This window comes from Hyperoodon ampullatus (assembly GCF_949752795.1).
Source record: "Hyperoodon ampullatus genome assembly, chromosome: 1".
Taxonomy (NCBI): domain Eukaryota; kingdom Metazoa; phylum Chordata; class Mammalia; order Artiodactyla; family Ziphiidae; genus Hyperoodon; species Hyperoodon ampullatus.
This window is the reverse complement of record NC_136914.1, coordinates 75,385,981-75,406,268: the sequence shown is the minus strand read 5'-3', so window position 1 is coordinate 75,406,268 and position 20,288 is coordinate 75,385,981. Positions and strand designations below refer to the sequence as shown.

Genomic DNA, 20,288 nt, shown 5'->3' with positions numbered 1-20,288 from the left:
AGTATCTTGCACTAAATTAGAATAACCAGAATGCTAAAAGTATTTGCGATCAAGTAACATAGAACAGTTAGGAAAACTTGGGCTATAAACAAAAAAGAGAGAGAGAAAGAGAGAGACATTATATAGCTAGACATTAGGATAGAGTGTTTATCTGAATTTAGGTCCTGGAAGTACTTTCATTTGGAGAAGGAATAGAACTGATTTTGTGTTTTCCCAATGGGAAAATTCAAGATAAATGGATTCAAGTTATGGGAAGGCAGAATTTGATAAGAAATATAAGAAAAAGCTGAAAAGTTAAACATGTCCTCAAATAAAGTGAGCCACCTCTGGATTTTGTGTCACTGGAATCATTCGAGCAGAGATTAATGATTCTTATGATGGTGCTGAGGGATGCATGAACAATCTAAGACTTGATTGGCTGGGCCATAATCTCTCTACCAACTCTTAAAATTCCATGACTAATTCAGCAAATATTCATTCTATGCTCCAGGCACTCCACATAAAGAAAAATAGAAATGAAATGATCCTTATATTCACAGGGCTAACAGATTGGTTAATTCTAAGATTATCTTGGTAGAAAGTGGGGAGAGGAGGGTATTTTGACTTGTATCCTAATTTTCCATCAAGGTCTGCTCAATTGTACCCTCTAGGCACAACTCTTTTAGTTCTAAGTACATAGCTCCAAGTTAATGCTTAAGTGCTTATCTTGCTCTCAAAAGCACTATTTCCATTTTAAAAAGTCCTAGAAAAATATAGTGTACACAAGGTAACGTATCTTAACTCCCGTTTCTCTTTCCAGCCATTTTACCTCAAAGACTTTTCTAAGAATAACGGAAACATGAACTCATTAATAAAGTCCTTTTTCTATACCTGCATTATTTTTTCCCCTCCAAGTTTTATTTCATATTCTCTTAAAGTTCTTTCAGGTCCGTGGTTTTCAATATCTTTCCTTCAATTTTTTATTGCTTTTCAATTTATTCATTTTCCTAAAATATTTTTGTTTCTATTTTCTCAAAGATTTTTCTTTTCTTTCTTGGTTTATCCTCTTTTCCTCATCTAATTTTACTTCTCCATTTCTTTCTTTTCTTGTATGGTAAACGACTCTTTTCTTATATGGTGCACATTTCCTTTATTTGCCTGTAATGTAAAAAAATGTGTTTCTCTGATAATCTTCCCTCAAAACTTTAGAACATTTTGGTTGAATTTCCTTCTTTCCATGTGAGATATAAGTATATCTGTGCTTCTTTTCTTACCACTAGATTTGATACATTTTATAAAATTTAAATGATCTTTTTTCTGTGTTTTCAATTATTTTATACTTACTTGGTTTTTAATTGCAGGTCCTAAAATTAGGGGGAAATAGTGACTGATCTCTTATAATACAATTTATTAAGTCATCTGTGAATCTAATAATAGTCAAGAGCCACAAGCTAAGGGGAATAAAAACAGAGTAGAGGAAAGTGTGGATGAGGAGAAGGGTACATGCAAGGGTGAAAAGGATGAATGACTTCTTTCTAAAAATTCATTCATTTGCTCAGCATTTAGTGAGTAACAAACACTGTGGACATAGAAGAGTTCAAAAAGGATAAGATGGAATCATAGAAACTCAGAGTTGAACATGAATGAGAATCCTAGCTTTGCTTGGGAGGAATCAGGAGACACTACATAAGGTACATGGTACTTCAGTCAATTCTGAGTGATTTTGGCCACTTTAAGTTTTCTCCAAGCCCCATTTTTTATCAATTAAATATGAATAATAATAATTTCTAACTCTATGTTCCTTTGTATGGATGAATTAAGAAAGTGGAGATTATTATGTTTATTTACATTGTGTCCGACACACAGTAAACCCTCTGTACATGTTTGCTCTTATTATTGTTGTGAGTTTTCCAAACAGACCTGGGGAAAGTGCTCTCCAGATGGAAAGACCCAACAATGCAAAGGTCTGTGGACAGGAAAGCCATTGAGAAAGATGGGGAGTCCAGAGTACAGTGTAAATCAGGGTAAAGGTATAAAATATGGACTAGAAATGTAGGTAGAAATGGGATCATGAAGGCCAGCCAATGATTTCAGAGATTTTTGGAGTAAGAGGCCATGCATTCCTGAATGAAGATTAATGCTCCAGCCTTTAATGGTTAATGGTTGCATCAGTGAAAATGCCAATAAATCAAAAGAGTTTGCTTTGTTTATGTACACAAACAAGATTTAATTTTGCTACTATTTTAAGGAATACCACAAATAGTGCTGCCACACACTTGCACACCTATAGACACAATCACTGTTTTTTTTGTTTTTGTTTTTAAGACATCTGCCTTTTGTTTTGTTTTTAAGACATCTGCCAATAATCTTCCTAGCCCAAAGGTAGTGTTCTAGTTACATGTCTCAAAGATCTGGATAGTCACAAGGATGTAATGCAGAGCCTGACACATCCTCAAAACAAGCCCCTACAGGAGCTAGGAGGATCAGTTCCGCTAGTGAAAAAGGAAATTAAGAAGGTGGGTGTTTCTCTGTGATGACTTAGTATTTATGTTTTATAGGTTATGACTCTGCTGTTGTTTGAGCCCTGAGGGCCTAGCTCCTTTCAAAATGTAGCAGCCTGAATGAGGTAATCTTGGGACTGCTGAAAGAAATAGTGCCCCCCACCTCCCTCACATGCCACCAGCTGAATTGACAAAAGAAAGTTTTGAGGAAAGCAATTAACATACGTTCAGCTCTGACATCTGGATGACATCGATTTGTATTTAGATTCATTTGAACTGGCTCATACCAAATTTTCTATAACCAGATCAATAAGCATTATAATTAATGTACATACAGTTTTGTGTAATGCTTTTGAAAATTCAAATGCTATAATAATTGAATTTTGAGTTAAAATTCACAAAGTATTTCCATTTAACACTTTTCAAAGATATGTTATATAAAAAGTATTTGTATAACATTGAAAGAGGCATATAGACGCATACAAGGTCCATTTTATTCCTGTACAATCAGTTGAGGAAACTGCATAGCACCTTTCTCTGAAAATGATATAATTAATTCTTCTGTACTTCTCTACATTTAAAAAGTATTCTGCAACTGCACAGGGAATTCTGAAATGCATAGCATGCTGAAATATGTAAAGATATACTCAGGTTGAGTGATTTTTCTGTATCAGTAGGCTCTGTGTAGGTGGGTAAATGAGTCTTCTCAATATAAAAGAGATAGACTATTAATGGAGAACGCAGAAGAGGGGCACTGCACTGATTCATGAGAACCACCATACCTGTTCATTAATGGAGAGGCCTTAACAGCACTCTTCTTCCATGCGTCTTGCCATGAGGAAAGGGGAGGAAGGGAAAGGTAGTGATGACAGCAACACCTGGGGAAGGGAGATGGGGAAATTTGTAAAGGGAAGATCAGCAGCCCCTACACAATGGTGTCCATCCATAGACCTTGCCAATAAAACAATTTCCAAAAACCCTGAGCTTGTTTTCTTTTTTAAAAAAATCTAGATAAATTTCAAAGATAATTTAAACAAATTAGGTACTTCTAACGGCGTTAATCCGAACATTTTCCAACTATCATCTTCCAAGTCTAGGACACGGGGGCTGCTACAAGTAATGAGCTACCATCTTATTCTCACTTTTCGACTGGGTAGTTTAAGGCAGGCCATTTTTCTATAGGTATAGTTGTTGTTGTTGTTTTTTACAACAGATTTAAGAGAGAAAAAAAACTACTGGATAAACAAAACCAAATGTATATGTATTTTTCCTCCAACACACAGTAGGATTATAACCATTTATTTGTTCTGCCTCCATCTAATTGACATACATCTAATTGCTCACAACACATATTCCCTTTTATGTTCTCCTAAGGGCATGTAGTTTTGATATCAAAACGACTTCAACTTGTTGATTTAACAAAAAAAAAAAAAAAAGAATTAGATTTGTAGAATCCCTATATACTGCAATAAGTCAAACTAATAAAAGTTGCAAAAAGTTTTGTGTTTTAATTATATTTTTGTAGACATGGTTTAATCTGGACTATATGTAATTTTTTAAAAGTAAATATATAGAATTATATGGAAAGAGAGTGAAAAATTTTTTTAAAAAGTTGATAATACTAAATGAGTTGAATTTTAATAGTGATTAACTGCTTTTATAAATCAATATAGGAGATAATACCACACCTGAAAACCAAATACTGCTACAGATTTTGCTCTAAGTATTTGCTTTTAAAGAAATCTTTAACTTTGTATGCTTTTATTTAAATACAAACTTTATATGAAAAATGATATTTTTACACTATTTAGAGTAGCTTTTAGACAGACTGGAGATAACTTGATTGAAATATGCATATTTTATGAAGAAGAGGTATTCCCCTGTGGTGGGGGACATTGTAAGGGGGAAGGTTATGCATTTGTGGAGGCAGGGGGCACACGGGAAACCTCTGTATCTTCCTCTCCATTGTTTTGTGAACCAAAACTGTTCTAAAAAAAAATACAATTTTTTTTTTAAGTACTGTAAAGTTGAAAGGTAGGAGAGATTAGGTTTTTGTGTGAAAAATAAAATGTTTTTGACCCCTCACACCAATACATTTCTTAGTGTAATATTTACAGAAGGGCTGGGACATTCTTGAATTTTTCCCTAAAGACAGGGATTTCTGTGAATACATGTTTGCATTCTTGTTTCTGAATGTGATTCTAACCTTTAATCCTGATGTTTAGGAAAGCAGCTATCACAAAGATCTTTGGGGTTTGAAGCATGATAATCCTTTTGGTTTTGCCTTAATCCTGTTTAGACAGGATGTCTCAAAACTTTCCCGTTTCTCAACTTCTCTGGTCTTTGACACACTGCTTATTATTAGCCATCATCTCTGTTTAAAATAACATACCCACTTAATGCTTAGGTAATAGTATTAGTCAGCCCTTGAATTGAGAAATTTGGAAGTTCTAATTGGTTATCATAAAAGATTAGCATCAAAGAATTCTGAAGGCACATGCAGTATCTAGGCCTGTTGAATTAAAATAAATGAGCTCAAAGTAGCAAACTTAATTTTTTTTGTAGCCAACTTACATTTTATCTGATATGATTGAACACAATTTTTTGGTAGCTTTGTTTTTTTATTATAAATTTTTAATTTTGTATTTCATTTTAAAAATATTACCTGCCATTACACATAATATTTAAAAATTTAAATCTCCCTCCAAAATTAAAACCTACATAATTCCAGTAATATCAAAGTAACAAAAATATAATTATTCCTACATTTAAATATTCCTAAGTGATTATTTGGGGATCAGCATTTTATCTTTGGAAGAATCAAGTGTGGGAATCTCCCAAGCCAGGAACAACAAAAAAAAAGGAATCCTCGTGCTCTTAATTTGTGGCAAAATACTTTAATCTAGCATGAAATACAGCATTTTTTGTACAGGAATCCTTAATACTGCAAGGATTTGATATATAGTAAATTCTTCGGTTGATCTTAGGAAGGGTAGGTAATTATGAGACAATATATTTGGAAATTAACCTGCACTGTGAAAGATACAAAAATAAACAAAGGTGTACTTATGAGAAACTTTGGAAAATAAATATACACACACAAAACATAGATGATCACGAATAGTACAAGTTATCAAGATGTAACAAGTAATAAAATTATTTTATAAATAGCCGAGTTTATAAATAACTAAAACAACATAGAATGGCAACTGAAAAGATTAAACTGAAATTTTCGAGTCATGAATTCATAGAGTGGACAACAGAACTTTGTAGATTAAGAGAAATAAAAGTGAAAGCTATTTATTTTTTCATATTTAAAAGGTAGGGCTAGAATAACAAAATCATCTCTGTTACTAAAGTGGTATTTGGTAGGAATATGCTTATAGACAACGCTATGAGGTTTCTGTTTTTGGAAAAATGTATGATAAAAGTAGAAATACGAATACTAAGATATTGTATATAAAGGCTGTGTGACTTAGTGAAATAGGCAGCACAGAGAACGCAACATCGAGCTGTAATGCCAAAGAATAAGGCATAAGACTCGGTTCATATCCTCAAAAAATATAATCATTAGGTGGGGAACAAAAATAAGCATCAAACATCATAGTGCTTGGAAGTTAAAGGCGAAGAGATAAGGGGATGAACTTTGAGAAGACAGATATGGACAAAGGATGAAAGAAAGAAACCGTTTGCAGAAAAGGAAGCTGACACAGCCTAATGCAATGTGGTGGGAAGGAGGTTGTTTAGTGCTGACAAGTCTGAAGTTAGTCAACCCAGAATAGATTGTATGGTGGGAGAAACAGAACACACCTTGATATGTAGTAGAGACGCATCAAACTACATATAAAGAGGGAGATTAATTAGCCAGTGAAACTGCTGTTCTCTGCTTGATGTCCTTAAAGTTTTATCAAAACCTGGCTTGTCTGGTATAAGGATATATGAGAAAAGGCCATTACCATATTGCATAAACATTCCTGATAACAGTAATGTTTTTTATCCTATTTGTAAGGTCCATCTTAAAAATACATTTTCTCTAACAATTAGAAAACTGATATTTTAGCTCAGGTTCTGACCCTAAAACTTTCCCTCAGTCTCTCACATTCATACCCAGGGCTTTTTTGAACACAGTCTAATATACTCCTCCTAGGGGGCCACACTCCAGGCAATAAATTGGTTCAATTTTTTCTCATTCTCCTTCTTGCTAAGAGTTGCTGGAAAGTTATCAAAAAGGACAATTTATCCATCTTAATGCTAGTGTCCATAGTGTGTCTAGGCAGGGCTGGAGTGTTTGGTGTTTCCTACTAGCTCCTGCAGGACGGGGTTAAGATCTGCCCTGGTGGCAATAGGAAAAGAGGTGGAATCTGAAAAGCTTTGCAGAGGAAGGAATGCTACATGTTCTTTCTGCACTCAGGAAACTGCTCCACTGCAGATATGACATGGCTCAATTCAGTTTTTGTTAAAGAGGAACAAACAGTATTGTTTTTAAGTATAAAATAAACAATCGTACAAACCCTGGGTAAGGTTATCAGTCAGCGCTTGAGTATTAAGACCACGAGGAGGAAAAAAACAGAAAATACAAGGGGAATAACATCATTGGGTAGGCAACACCTGAAGTTTTTTTTTAATCAGTAAAAAGTAGAACTGATTTAAAATGAAAGAATGATTATTAACCCTTTATTTAGCTCTCCTTAGTAAGTGGTGGTTTTCTAGTATCTTGCTTGGTATTTTACATTCCTAAGGTTTAAAAGTATAGATTACTTAATTTAATGGCAATAAAAATCAGCTAAATAACAGTGCTTAATATTATCAACTACAAACTTTAGTAAAACAATTGTGTAATGAAGAAATTAGAAGATAATATTAAAGAGATTTAAGTGCAAACTTTTGTTACTAATACTGAATTATACATTTTAATTAGGTTTGTTATATGTAAATTTAAAGTGTGATATAATAATGCTAGTATATGATGTTTAAAATTTCTTAACTCAATAAAAGCATGAAATATGCTTTTGGTTTTTCCTCTTTAACTGAAGATGTTCATTAATTTTACTTAATATCACACACTACTTCCTAAAAATAAATTTTCATAATGAAAAAGTATTGTCATATATAAATCTGGAGTTGTGATAAATTTTTCTAACAATTTCATTAAAATTTCAAGATTTAGTTGCATCAAAAACATTTTATAAATCTTCTAGCAAATCTATAATATTCCGCTTTATTATTTTCAAATTTCTGTTTTACAAATCTGCTCTCTAAAACAATCTCACAATTTATAGCTATAATAGCATGACCCACTGTGTCCTCCATACAAACTAATAGGCTACCTGAGTGCCTGCTTCAACATTGATTAATGTATTGAATAATGTTCACTTAGAATTTTAATTTTAATTAATATATGATTTACTTGATTGATATAATTAATATTCTGAATTTAGTTTTCCCTAAGAAAAACATATTTTAATGTGGTTTTTACTCATTTTCTTCTTGACTTATAATTGTTTGAGTAAATTTATAAAACTATGTAAATCCTAAACCCTCACATAGTACATTTATAGTCTCTGCAACTAAAAGTTGTTATATCAATTTGATTATTCAGTTTTGTTCATCAAATATTTAAACAGTGTTCAATCTGTACTAGACACTGCTGTCGCCAGCAGTACTTAACCATTTGTGTTTCAGAACTCCTCTAGCCACTTAAAAACTGTAGATGACTCAAAGTGCTTTTGTTTTTATGTGGCATATGTTATCATTGGTATTCATTATATTCAAAAATAAAATTGACTGTTTAAAAATAATTAACTGAAACATATTTTAAAATAGTCATAACAAAGTCATTTCATGCCTACATAAATAAAATATTTTTATGAAAAATGATTACCATACTTTTCAAAGCCAAAAAAATAGTGAGAAGAGTGACATTATGATATGTTCTAATACAGATGTGTGATATGCAAAGAGCTAAGCAGGAGAGGGTCAACATAGGCTCCACAGAAGAGGTGATACTTGCAGTAAACTTAAGAATTTGCCAGCAGGACAGAGACAGAGGTGAAAGGGGTTAAGATCATTCCAGTGAAAGAAGGGCATGGCTAGACACAGTATGTTGTAATAGAAAGGACGTGAGTTTTTTGGTTTGACAGAGTTTCCTCAAACCCTATCTCAGCTATTTTGGCTGCATGGTTTTGAGCAAATCACCTAAGGTCTGTGAGCCTTCTTTTGCTCTCTTGTGAATAATAAAAGCTACATATTAAGAATGTCATGAGGATTAAGTGAGATGAAATATGTAAAGTATTTTCACATGTGGCAGTTAATTAGAACACTCAGTAATATATTGCGTTTTGTTGCATATTTAAGGAGAGTGAATTGGTTATCATGCCGAGAGCACAGAGTAGCATGAGGTCAGGGGGAGAGAATGGAAGTTATAAACAGTATTGAAAAGGGCAGCAGTGAAGTAGAATGGGTAGGGAGGTTAAAGGTGACTATGAGCGATTTAAAAAACAGAAATACAGGGCTTCCCTGGTGGCGCAGTGGTTGAGAGTCCGCCTGCCGATGCAGGCGAGACGGGTTCATGCACCGGTCCGGGAAGATCCCACATGCCGCGGAGCAGCTGGGCCCGTGAGCCATGGCCGCTGAGCCTGCGCGTCCGGAGCCTGTGCTCCGCAATTGGAGAGGCCACAACAGTGAGAGGCCCGCATACCACAAAAACAAAAAAAGACAAAAAAACAAAACAGAAATACAATAATATGAAATGAACTACCCTGGAAACTCCAAAGAGAATCACTTCTCATGAAGATCTTAGCAAACCCATAGAAGAATCTTGATTTCCACCCAGCCTCATCCTATCCTCTCCCAGGAAAACATACAAACAAACTTCAATTTTAGAAAAACATATTCCAGTATCATCATAAATATAGAATGAATGTGTAAAAAAAAATGGATGGTAAAAACTTAAGACAAATTTAACCAACCTCTTCCATCTCTTATAGAGGTTTATCTCTTATAGAGGTTTACTTGACATGAATCTCCCAGCTCTCTTTGAAATTAGACTTCAGTTACATTTAGCAATGAATGAATAAATGAATATGTAAATAAAAATATATTTTAACCCTTATGAACAATATATTAAGAATCTGAACTGGCAACTGTGATTTCGCGGCCTGGAATTGAGAATTAGGAGGCTCATAAAGTCTACCAATCAATGTCAACTTATCTAGAAAATACTTTTACTAAGAGTGTGGTACACAGAGAATGTTATGATTTTTCCCCATGCTGGTTTTTACCATCAAGAGTCTATCTTTGATCTTCAAGGCCTTCATGGATAGAATGTTAAAAACTATTTCCCAACTGCAAACTATTTTCTGCTGATGCACCTTAGTTTTGACAATTAGGGCACACAGGAAAAAAATACACTTAGTAGAGAAGCACGGTTTTAAAATGTAAAATAAACTTCATCAAGGCCCAGGTTTCAAATTTTATAAAACACAATAAATATCCAGGCTCAGTGTACAAACACTGGCTGTAATAATACACCAGTGACCGATAAGAGCACTGTGAATTTTAGGTGAGAAAGTTTGAATTATTCTATGAAGAGTTTAGGATTAGCCTATTCCTTTTCTTACAAAGTATGTTTTATACTAATCCATCATCTTGACTGACTTCTCCACCATTACAGTTCAACCCACACTAAGTTATCAGAAGAACAAGCAAAGAAAATAAAGCATTAAAGCCAAAGTAATAATGGAAATTATGGTTGGACCTTGGACCCAGAAAACATTAATTTATTCTTTAATTAATTCAGCTTAATAAATAAATAAATACAGCATTTTATTCCACCCAATGCACATGCAAATAATTCTAGAAATTATTTTCAAGATAATTTTGTTGTAAAAAAATTTATATATTGTTAAAAATGTAACCAAGTTTTCACTTTATAATTTCTCATATACTGACTTTATAAATATGAATAGTAAAGCTCTGTATCCAAATAGACATTGTCTAACTCCATGTAGCACTCATTATACAGCACTTACAAATGACAGTACTAATAACTGAAATTAAATATTACATGACAAATTTTTACCTTCATTTTTCTGGTCTCATGTATGTGTACATATATGTGAGGGCAGGACACAGAATAATCAACTTATGGTGATAACTTTAGGATAAAATGTCCCTATTCAACCATCCTTCCCTTGAGCACAATTGCATATAGATTCTTCATTGAAATTTCTCTTTTCCTTACAATTTTTTTTTGCTACCTCCCCTCTCTTGGTATCAACTACCATATTCTAACTTTGCCAAGTCAAACAACAGTTGTCAATTCTGTGTGAATTTAGCCACATAAAAGTAGTAATCTACTCACAATTGGGAAACTTTTTTTTTTTTTTTTGTCAAAAATGCTTCAATCTTGAATAAGTTTAGCAGAAGCTATGATAAGCCATTTTGAGTTTGCCCAAATGAAAATAAAAACAAAATGGATGATTTCCTTTGTAAAATCAAAATAACTCCACTCTGCAGTGTTATTTATAATTTTAAACCTCAAGGAATGATTATTCATAGATATGTGGAATGGAAGGGAAGTGAAACAGTCTGTTCACCGTATCCTTCATTTGAAACACTTTGCCCACTGTTCCGAGTTAATGTATTTTAATTTCTTTTTAAAACACAAGCTGTTCTTTGACTGTAAAACATCTCAGACTCTTAGTCAGACTTTTTTTTTTTTTGTATTATTTCCTCCTCAACATACTCATGCACAACCAGAGAAGCAGGCAGCATGCTCTAAGTTGGAATTCAGTTAATACATGAGAACACCTTTTTCAATACTATAATTTAAATTACATGAACTAAAATGCCAACTTTGGGCAATGCTATTCCCTTGAAGCATATATATTATTTCGTTATGGATGTATTAATTCATAATGTTTTATTTCAAGCCTATAAAATATGGTATCCTCTTGAAAAATCTGACAGATGATAAAACTGCATTATACTTCCACAAAGTTGCTGATTTCTTCTTATTTGAATCAGCTATCTGAATTAGTTAAATAGCATCAAATTTAATAAACAGCATATGGACCTACTAATATATGAGAAGAACCTATTCTTTCTTTCCCCTGCCACATATATGCTCTTTTATCTTTAAGTGATACATTTCCTGTGGGGGAGGGGTCCTTGAAAATAAGCCATATGCCACATGGATTTCATTGTAAAAATGACAGCTAAGTTTATTATAAGAGTACTGTATAAAAAGAAACCAAATCTTTGAAATCTTTGCCTTAGTATATCTTCTCTATTTGTACATTATGCACAAAATATGCTTTTGTATTTTGCTGTTGTATATTTTTCCACTTATGGAAATAAAATTTTGTAAAATTTTATATTGTATGCATAAACTTTTTGAGTCTTTTAAATAGTCAATTATTCGATTAATGCGGGTTCATTATAAGAAGAAGAAGGTGAAATCACCATTTTTTAAGTAAAAGTTTACTGACCAAATATGCTGAATTTCTCAGTAGAGTTTCAATGAAAATCAATTCACAGAGTGTGATGATAAAAGCTTTTGAAAAGTTCAAGACCAAAAAAAAAAAAAAAAAAATCCACTCTTTAAAATGTGGACCAAAAGTTCTGAAGTTTAATTCCTGGGAGACGAAGAAATAGGTTAAATATATTTTGATATGCCAAATGCAGTTTCAGAGCACTGGTAATAACCCTGTGTCCCTCTTGGCTACACACACACCAATATTCTTCATTCTGGGGTAATCACTGGTCTCAAATTCCAGGTCTGTGCTCATCAACCTTGGTCTGTTTTTCTTCTAACATGAACTCAATTAAGCTTCCTACTCTTTTTTTTTTTTTTAATACCCTGAGAAAACCATAATTCAAAAAGAGTCATGTACCACAGTGTTCATTGCAGCACTATTTACAATAGCCAGGACATGGAAGCAAACTTCCTACTCTTAATGGACCTTTCCATTTCTTGCCAATAAAAGAAACAGGTAAGGAAATACATCAAAAGTAGGCATGTAGGGCTTCCCTGGTGGTGCAGTGGTTGAGAGTCCACCTGCCGATGCGGGGGACACGGGTATGTGCCCCGGTCCGGGAAGATCCCACATGCCGCGGAGCGGCTGGGCCCGTGAGCCATGGCCGCTGAGCCTGTGCGTCCAGAGCCTGTGCTCTGCAGTGGGAGAGGCCACAACAGTGAGAGGCCCGTGTACCGCAAAAAAAAAAAAAAAAAAAAAAAAAAAAAGTAGGCATGTACATGGAAAGTTACAGTCTGTGTAAGAGCAAGTATTTCTAAAATAAATGTGTATTCTAAATTTTCCTACATCAAATTTAGATTTGCAAAGCCAGGCCATGTATGATTACAAATGCTGAAAGCATATCTCTTCAGTGGTTCATGCTTTTGAGATTTCAAATTACAACAGCATCCCATTTTTACAAGGCATTACTAGAATAATCTCCAATGTGTATGTTAGATTCCTTTATAGAGACAGTCATGTTCCTACAAGCCATAAATTTAATAAATCATCAGATGTATAACTTTCATTCTCACATTTACATTACCAAGTATTTTATGGAGCAATTTTCTTAGTCATAGCAGTGAGACTGTTCAATGATATAAATAAATAAATAAATACTATTTCAACATAAAACCCTTAACTCTAAAGGAAAATAACTATGCTGGAGTCTCACAAGAATACAATTCACTATTAAAAGGAATTCAGTTATCAGTAGGGTCTATCTTGGATTGCTTCCATGAAGTTTATTACTAGTATCAGAAGGACTTTATTATAAAAAGCATTGCAGAAGCCAAGGACACAGTTATGGCTGGGTTCCAGTGAAGAGACAAATAGCTTGAAAAGCCTAATATACTGCAATACTGAAATTGTTATTATAAATAACTGGTACATTTACATCGGATTATCATACATTTTCAACAGAAACTTGAAATGCCGACTCTGTCAGTATCAGTCTCTGGGCACAGTTTCTTGTTGAGACCTGTTATGCATTATCAGAGTCAGGCGTAATTGCTCCCAAAGGATTTTTAGGCTTATATTATAAAACAAAATCCCTTGTAAGGAAAACCAGACTTTTAGGTGTAAAGGATATTTTGAAATGATGAAATATTTGAATGATCCAGTGAAATTACCTTGAAACAATATTTTTAAATACTCTAACTAAAGATACAGCTATTTTAACTTAATCAGCACAGTTCCCTAAGTATACACTGTAAAAATGTAAGTATACATATTATTCTTGAGAGGTAGGTGGGAAGCAGGAGAAGGCATTAGAAAACTACAGCCTTAAATTAACCTTATAGTCCTTTCGTTAGTTATTTACCAAAGAGATTATATTGCAATCCAAGTTGGCATGTTACATAATGAGAAAAATCAACCCAAATTTTAAAGGCACATGCTCTACACATTTTCTATTTGCAATTTAATAAACTTACTTTAATATAGGAATATTACTTATTTTTACAATAAAAGTCTCAATATGGTAGGAGGCTGTCAAATCTGCAAATGATTAAACTATTGACTTTAATTTAATGGAACATTTCCAAAATAAAGTCTTTCTGGAGGCATAGCTTATTACTCAAATTATTTCCATGAAGTGCTTTAGCCTTCTCAGCCCAGCCTATCCAGGATGGTGTGTCATGCATGTGTTCATGCATGCGTGTGTGTTTCCCAGGTGAGCAATACTGAGTCTTCTTAAAATTTGCTCATAAATTTCAGAATGAATATCCAAAATATACAGCAACTGATAAGTCAAATTCTCCACATGTTTTGCCATCAAATAAAATATTTGTCCTCAGTATTGTCTAGGAAGGCACATCAGGTACAAGTAGATAGTTCGCAAAGTCCAATTAATAAGGACGCTAGCTAAATGAAGTGCAAAAAATATTATAATGGATACTTTTTCTCTTTGGAATCGATGGCAGTAACCTTTGTTTAGAAAAAAATGTGTGTCTGAGCAATAACGTGTACCAATATTTCTCAAGCTGCTAAAATGAAAAGAGCTCAGAGGTAGGCATCTCTCCATGTAGTTATATTATGTTTTCTGTTTTTTTCTCCCCTATTGAGGCAAGAGAACTGTCTTAAGCACTTCAGAAATGCCCTGTCTTCTTCCAATGGAAGGAAATGAAGGCCTTAGCACTGAAGCTAAAATATACACAATAGATACAAATGAGCAGCAGGGGCAGATGGGAGCTTTTGGTTGCTTGACGACTAGGTCAATTATTAGCAAACTAAATATGCCAGCTTCTCAGTGAAAACAGATATTTTCACTTAATCCCACACTGAAATATGCATTATCTTTTCTGCATGTTCCTAAATACATGAAATGATTCCATTTCAAATAAAAAAGCAATATTCTTACTTCAGTATGAAAACCAAATTACACTAGCTTAACTATTAGCAACGATTGAGTTATCAATCTATATTTGTAAGGCATATCTTCTCCTGACTACTAAAAATTTAATAAGATATAATACTTGAGAATAAAGGACTTGGAAAATCTTTTGTGCAGATGATATATATGTGCTTTTACTTGTTTATGCCAGTGGTTTTGAAATTACTTTTCAATTTATTTTCATTTGTTACTGTATCTAAGGAAGCTTCTTTTTCTTAAGCAAGTTTGAGCAAATTCAATAATTTATATCAGCTGATAGGCATAATTAAAATAAATATTCCTCAGAGAGGCATGGGGCTTATGTTGCAGTTAAAAATATGTGTCCCAGTCCTGAAATAGCTAAGATATTTTCTAATTCAATCATATACTATAAAAATTCTATTATTTAACACAGTCTAGTAGTTCTGAAATTAGTGATATGGGTAAATAAGTGTTTTTGCTATATCCTACAAAGGGGAACATTTGAGAGAAAAATCTCTAAGAGTTTATAAATTTGCTTGTTTTTTTTCTTATTTTGAAATTTTCAACATTATCGAGACATTAAAAGTATTAAATAAACTTTAAGTATCTTTTTTTTTTTTTTTTTTTTTTCGGTACGAGGGCCTCTCACTGTTGTGGCCTCTCCCGTTGCGGAGCACAGGCTCTGGACGCACAGGCTCAGCGGCCATGGCTCACGGGCCCAGCCGCTCCTCGGCATGTGGGATCTTCCTGGACCAGGGCACGAACCCGTGCCCCCTGCATTGGCAGGCGGACTCTCAACCACTGTGCCACCAGGGAAGCCCCTAAGTATCTTTTTAATACATGCTTTACTGAACGGTTTGCATAATTAAAAAGTTAATTGCTCTGTTTCCACAGTCTTTGGGAGTCATGGGACCAACTCCAGAAGCAGGCTCTTAGTGCTGTATTTTCTCATACACATACATTATCCTTTTCAGTGAAGCACCTTCCCTACCTTGGCAGAAGGATGCAATGAAGGTGTGTGTGCGTGTGTGCATGTGTGTGTGTGTGTAGAATGAACTACCAATGAAGTATAGGCATAAGGAATAAAACTGTGTAGTTTAATCAGTGAATAAAGCACCTGGTATTAATTCTTACCCTATTTTGGGGCATATAGTATTTCTTTAAGCAGCTCATTATATTGAGTCTATTATCTTAGTATTCTGAAGGGAAAAAATAATTAGCATGTTCTTAATTGTTGTGATATGAACACATCTATTGCACTTATGGTCCCAGGTATCATCATTTATGTCAGCCCACAATGTAGAGTATTTCTTGATGATGACACAAAATAACTGCTTTACACAAAATTACAAAAATGCATTGTTTTATAACATGTGCAAATAAAAAGGGGAATTCCCTTAATAACCCTGAAAAAGGGAATGGATTACTGGTTGCCTCAGATAATGAGACAACAAGATCAGTGATTTGCTCAAAACTGCATAATACATTAATGCTTCTGTTATATATAAAATGAAAGCTAAATTTTTCCTACTTAAAGATATTTTTAAAATAGAAATAATTATAATGGCTTTCATAGGCTTTCCTGAGCTTTGAATGTAGTAACATAAATATACCTCTTTGGAGCTGATAGCAACAAAGCAAGAATAATAAATACTAACAGTTACTAAGTTGAGCACCTAGTATTATCAAGTATAAACCATAATTTTACTTCTCTTTTTCTCAGTTACATCGTTTATAAAATGCAGATAATATTACCTTCCTCAGAGTGATTCTATGAAGCAAACGGATATGTAGAACCCTCGGGTTATCACTAATATACTGTAAAGGTATTCATTTATTATTTCAATTTTTCCTTACCCTTTTATCATTTATTTTTAGATACTTAATAAAGATACTATTTCATCATTCTAGTAAGCCTTTTTTGATAGATAGATTGTCCTCTTTATGTTATGTTCCTCTTTTCTGGTGCTTCACTCTTTGTGTGTGTAAGTGTAAGAGGGCATGAATGAATCTATAATTCATTTGTCTCTGACATTAGAGATAGTTCGTGGTGACTTGGTTCATTTAAATTCCCTTCAGCCCTTTATATTTGAATTGTATTGTAACTGGGGTGTTTCATACAGTGATCTGAAAATTATCTCCTATAACTGATAAAAGTTGATTTCTACATTTAAATGTATTTGGCTTAATTAGTAGTTTAAGAGGAGATGTGAATAAGTGTTATGAATTGGTGCCTAATTGGCAGAGTCTATCCGCACTCTGTGATTGGCAGTCATCTTTACAAGGCTTTTCTTACTGCCATGAATTTTTGAGAGTTGGCTGTAATCTCAGTCTTTTAGGAACCACTTGGCTACTGGGCACTGAATGATCTTTAATAATTATTTGATGAATATCTCTGTGAGTTACTGTTTTTTGTCGTTTACTACTCGTTAACAATAAATCCAGGAAAATATATGCAGGCCTCTTAAAAACAGAAGCCATTTAGCTGCAGAAAATAAATGTGAAACTATTAATATGTTTTCTCTGTCTATGACTTTTATTATATTTGCTATAAACACTGGCACTTGTTCACAATGGGTAGAGAGCCATGTGTTCTTAGCCTTGGAAACCGATAAGGAATTCAAAAGGGGCCAGGAAACAACTTACCTTAATGGCAAAATATATGCGAGGCCAGTGAACACTTTTGTAAGCAAGAAAACAATTATGCATTTAAAAATATCGTAAACATCGTGGGTCTGATTTAATCTGGAAAAAAAATAAGAACTACAGAACCAGAAAAAAAATTTAAGGTATCTTTAAAAAAATTAGCATAGCAAAGTAGTTATCTGATAGAATTTTATTAAATGCTAACTATCTAAAAATATATGTTCAGGTATAACTTCACGATAACTCTTTAAGAAAGGGCAATAATTATTATAATTATTGTCTTCATTTTATAAGGGAGTGAGATATTATGTGAATTGATCTAGGTTCCCTTCCCGAAAATGTGATGGAGGTTGAACTAGGACCCAAACTTCTGGTATCAATTCCTTGCAAATGTACATATTGTATTATATACCACAACACAGCAGAATTAAGTTAGGTTTAAGTAGGACTTTTTAAAACTGAAAACTTACAAAACAGACTATTCCAAAAAGTATCCCCCAAAGAGTATAGAAACTTGATAGTCTGAAATGACTCAAACATAATGACTTTTGGTAGAGAAAATGAATTACTTGACCCTCAAAATGACCTAGATAAGGTATTAGAAGGGAGAAAATGTGCATGGGATGGTGAGGTTGGGAGAGGCAAAGGAGCAAGATTATTAGAAGGATAAAATAAAGAAAAAAAAATAAAATCTCAGAGTCAATGTGGGGGACGTTCATTTAATCCTCCTTCAGAAATGAAATGACTGTCAGAGGAGCTCAGAACTTTTCATTAGGGTAAAGAAGAGTAATGCATTTTCCCTGCTATTTTCAAAAACTAAAACATAAAGACCAGAGGCTAAGTAATCAAGTCAGAAGTCTTGTACTTTGTGCCCTGAAATAAAATGTGGTTACTTAAGAAAAACACACATGGGGACCTCTAAACCCATGGACAATTGATAGAACTAATTTAATAGCTACTTCATTCTGGGGACATAGATAATACTCAGACATAGACTGCAAAGGAAAAACATGTGGGTTTGATTTCACAAAAGAGGAAAAAAAACAGTCTGGGGCTGAAATAGGCAAGAATTAGATTTTAGATCTTCATTAATTCTGGGAAAAAGAGATGAACCAATGTTGTCCAGGAAACTAAAAGTGCCTCTTAAAATTGAATTCTCAAAGAACTAGTGAAGGCTGAATACAATTGATCACACTAAATAAAGGGCAGTAAGCTTAAGGGGAAAAAATAACTCAGATAAAATATGGTTCTGTGTGCACATGTTGCTTTCCAATCACCTGTTTAAAGATGATGTATGATTCACATTGCCTCAACCAAAGTGAAGGGAAAGGATAAGGACTGGGCCCTAAATTCAATTTTCTCAAATACTTGTATAATTGAAAAATGAGTTCATTTTAGGTGAAAATTATCTGAGAAATTATGACTATATAAATAATGATTTTGAAAATTACATATCAGTCTAGATGTTTCTGATTGACACAGTATTTTGAGAGTCAGGTATTACTTAAGAGTAACCCAGTAAACAATGAAATTGATGGATAATTAATTGAATGTTTAGCTAATGCAGAGACATCTTACAGAATGGACCAGAAGCAAGGAGGGAAACAAAGTCTGGCCATTTAATCATGCCTAAAGCTGATATTGAGAAAATCATTTACATATTTTTTTAAAAAAATTTTCCTTAAGAGATAACCTTAAAGAGAAGAGAAAACAAACAAACAACAACAACAAAAACAACAAACATGAGTTAGAGACACAGAATTGCAGCTGCTGCCTAGTACTAAAAGAGTCCCTGAATCTAGGGCGCCAAAGCAATCTGTTTTCAGGAGAGGATCTCGGCCAACGGTAGACATGTTACAGCAGACCTTATCCGCCTCACTGGGTCTGGATGAAGAGTTCCTTTTCTGATTTCATCCTCGCCAGGCAATCTTTTAAGAGGTACACTGATTTTCCTTGGGTCTCCTTAGAGATAAAGAATACTGCCTTGGAGAAGAAGCAGGGACTTTCCTATTTATGGAATGGGATATTCTCCTGTTCAAAATGTAGTAAACTAATATTCCAGTTTAACACCAAAGTCTTATAATAATGTTTAGAATTTGTTTTGGCTCTGTACAGTTCTGCACACTGATGAAACTGATATTTGGATCTAGAAAAAAGAATTCAGGTACCGCGTAGAGGCCACTCAGTAACTGGAAAGGATGCACATTTCTAGAGGTTTTTGATGAACCAAATAAACATATGCATGATTAAATAGGAGTTGAAGTTTTGTTTGGAAATTATTATGTAGCAATTATTTAGATTATCTTGGGCTGGAAGACTAGTTTTATCAAGGTACTACCTACTTATAATTCCTACTAAGCAACAATGAATACAGAGAAAGGAGAATACATTTATGTGACATTGATAGCTGTCCTTTCTTAGATAAAAACAACATCAAAAGTGACATCTGACTCACAAATCATCATTAGTAAGTCTCCACACATAACACATTTGGAGGCAATTCTTCCCTTGCATGGTGCACAAGCTGTGGTAAGCATCTTTGACCTTGCACTTCTGTGACTGGAACTGGATAGTCCTTTACAATTTGAATTTATTTATCCTGAAAATTCTATTTCATTGTTTTCTGTTTTGAAGCATATCTATTTGCATAATATTACTAACAACTGATAGCACTATTACAGTGTCAGGAATCTTATAATCACAAAATTAAAATGTTTGATGATAACTAAAAATGTTTGATATCAATTATTGGATCTCACCAAAAATGCAATTAGTCACATACTATTTTAA

The 20,288-nt window shown here is 33.7% G+C and overlaps 1 protein-coding gene across 3 annotated transcripts in view; it reads right to left on the bottom strand.

Moving 5' to 3' along the window:
* The window catches only part of PCDH7 (protocadherin 7), a gene marked incomplete at its 3' end in the record, with an annotated part of 421,934 nt that overhangs the window by 191,124 nt on the left and 210,522 nt on the right, over positions 1–20,288 (bottom strand). Inside the window, exon 3 of one of the 3 annotated variants that reach the window (XM_079703327.1) lies at positions 3,270–3,358. The exons of the other annotated variants lie outside the window; for them this stretch is intronic. Within the exon in view, the coding sequence (XP_079559453.1) occupies positions 3,270–3,358 (89 nt within the window). Of the gene's footprint in view, positions 1–3,269; positions 3,359–20,288 lie in introns of those variants that run through there. 3 annotated transcript variants of the gene reach the window in all.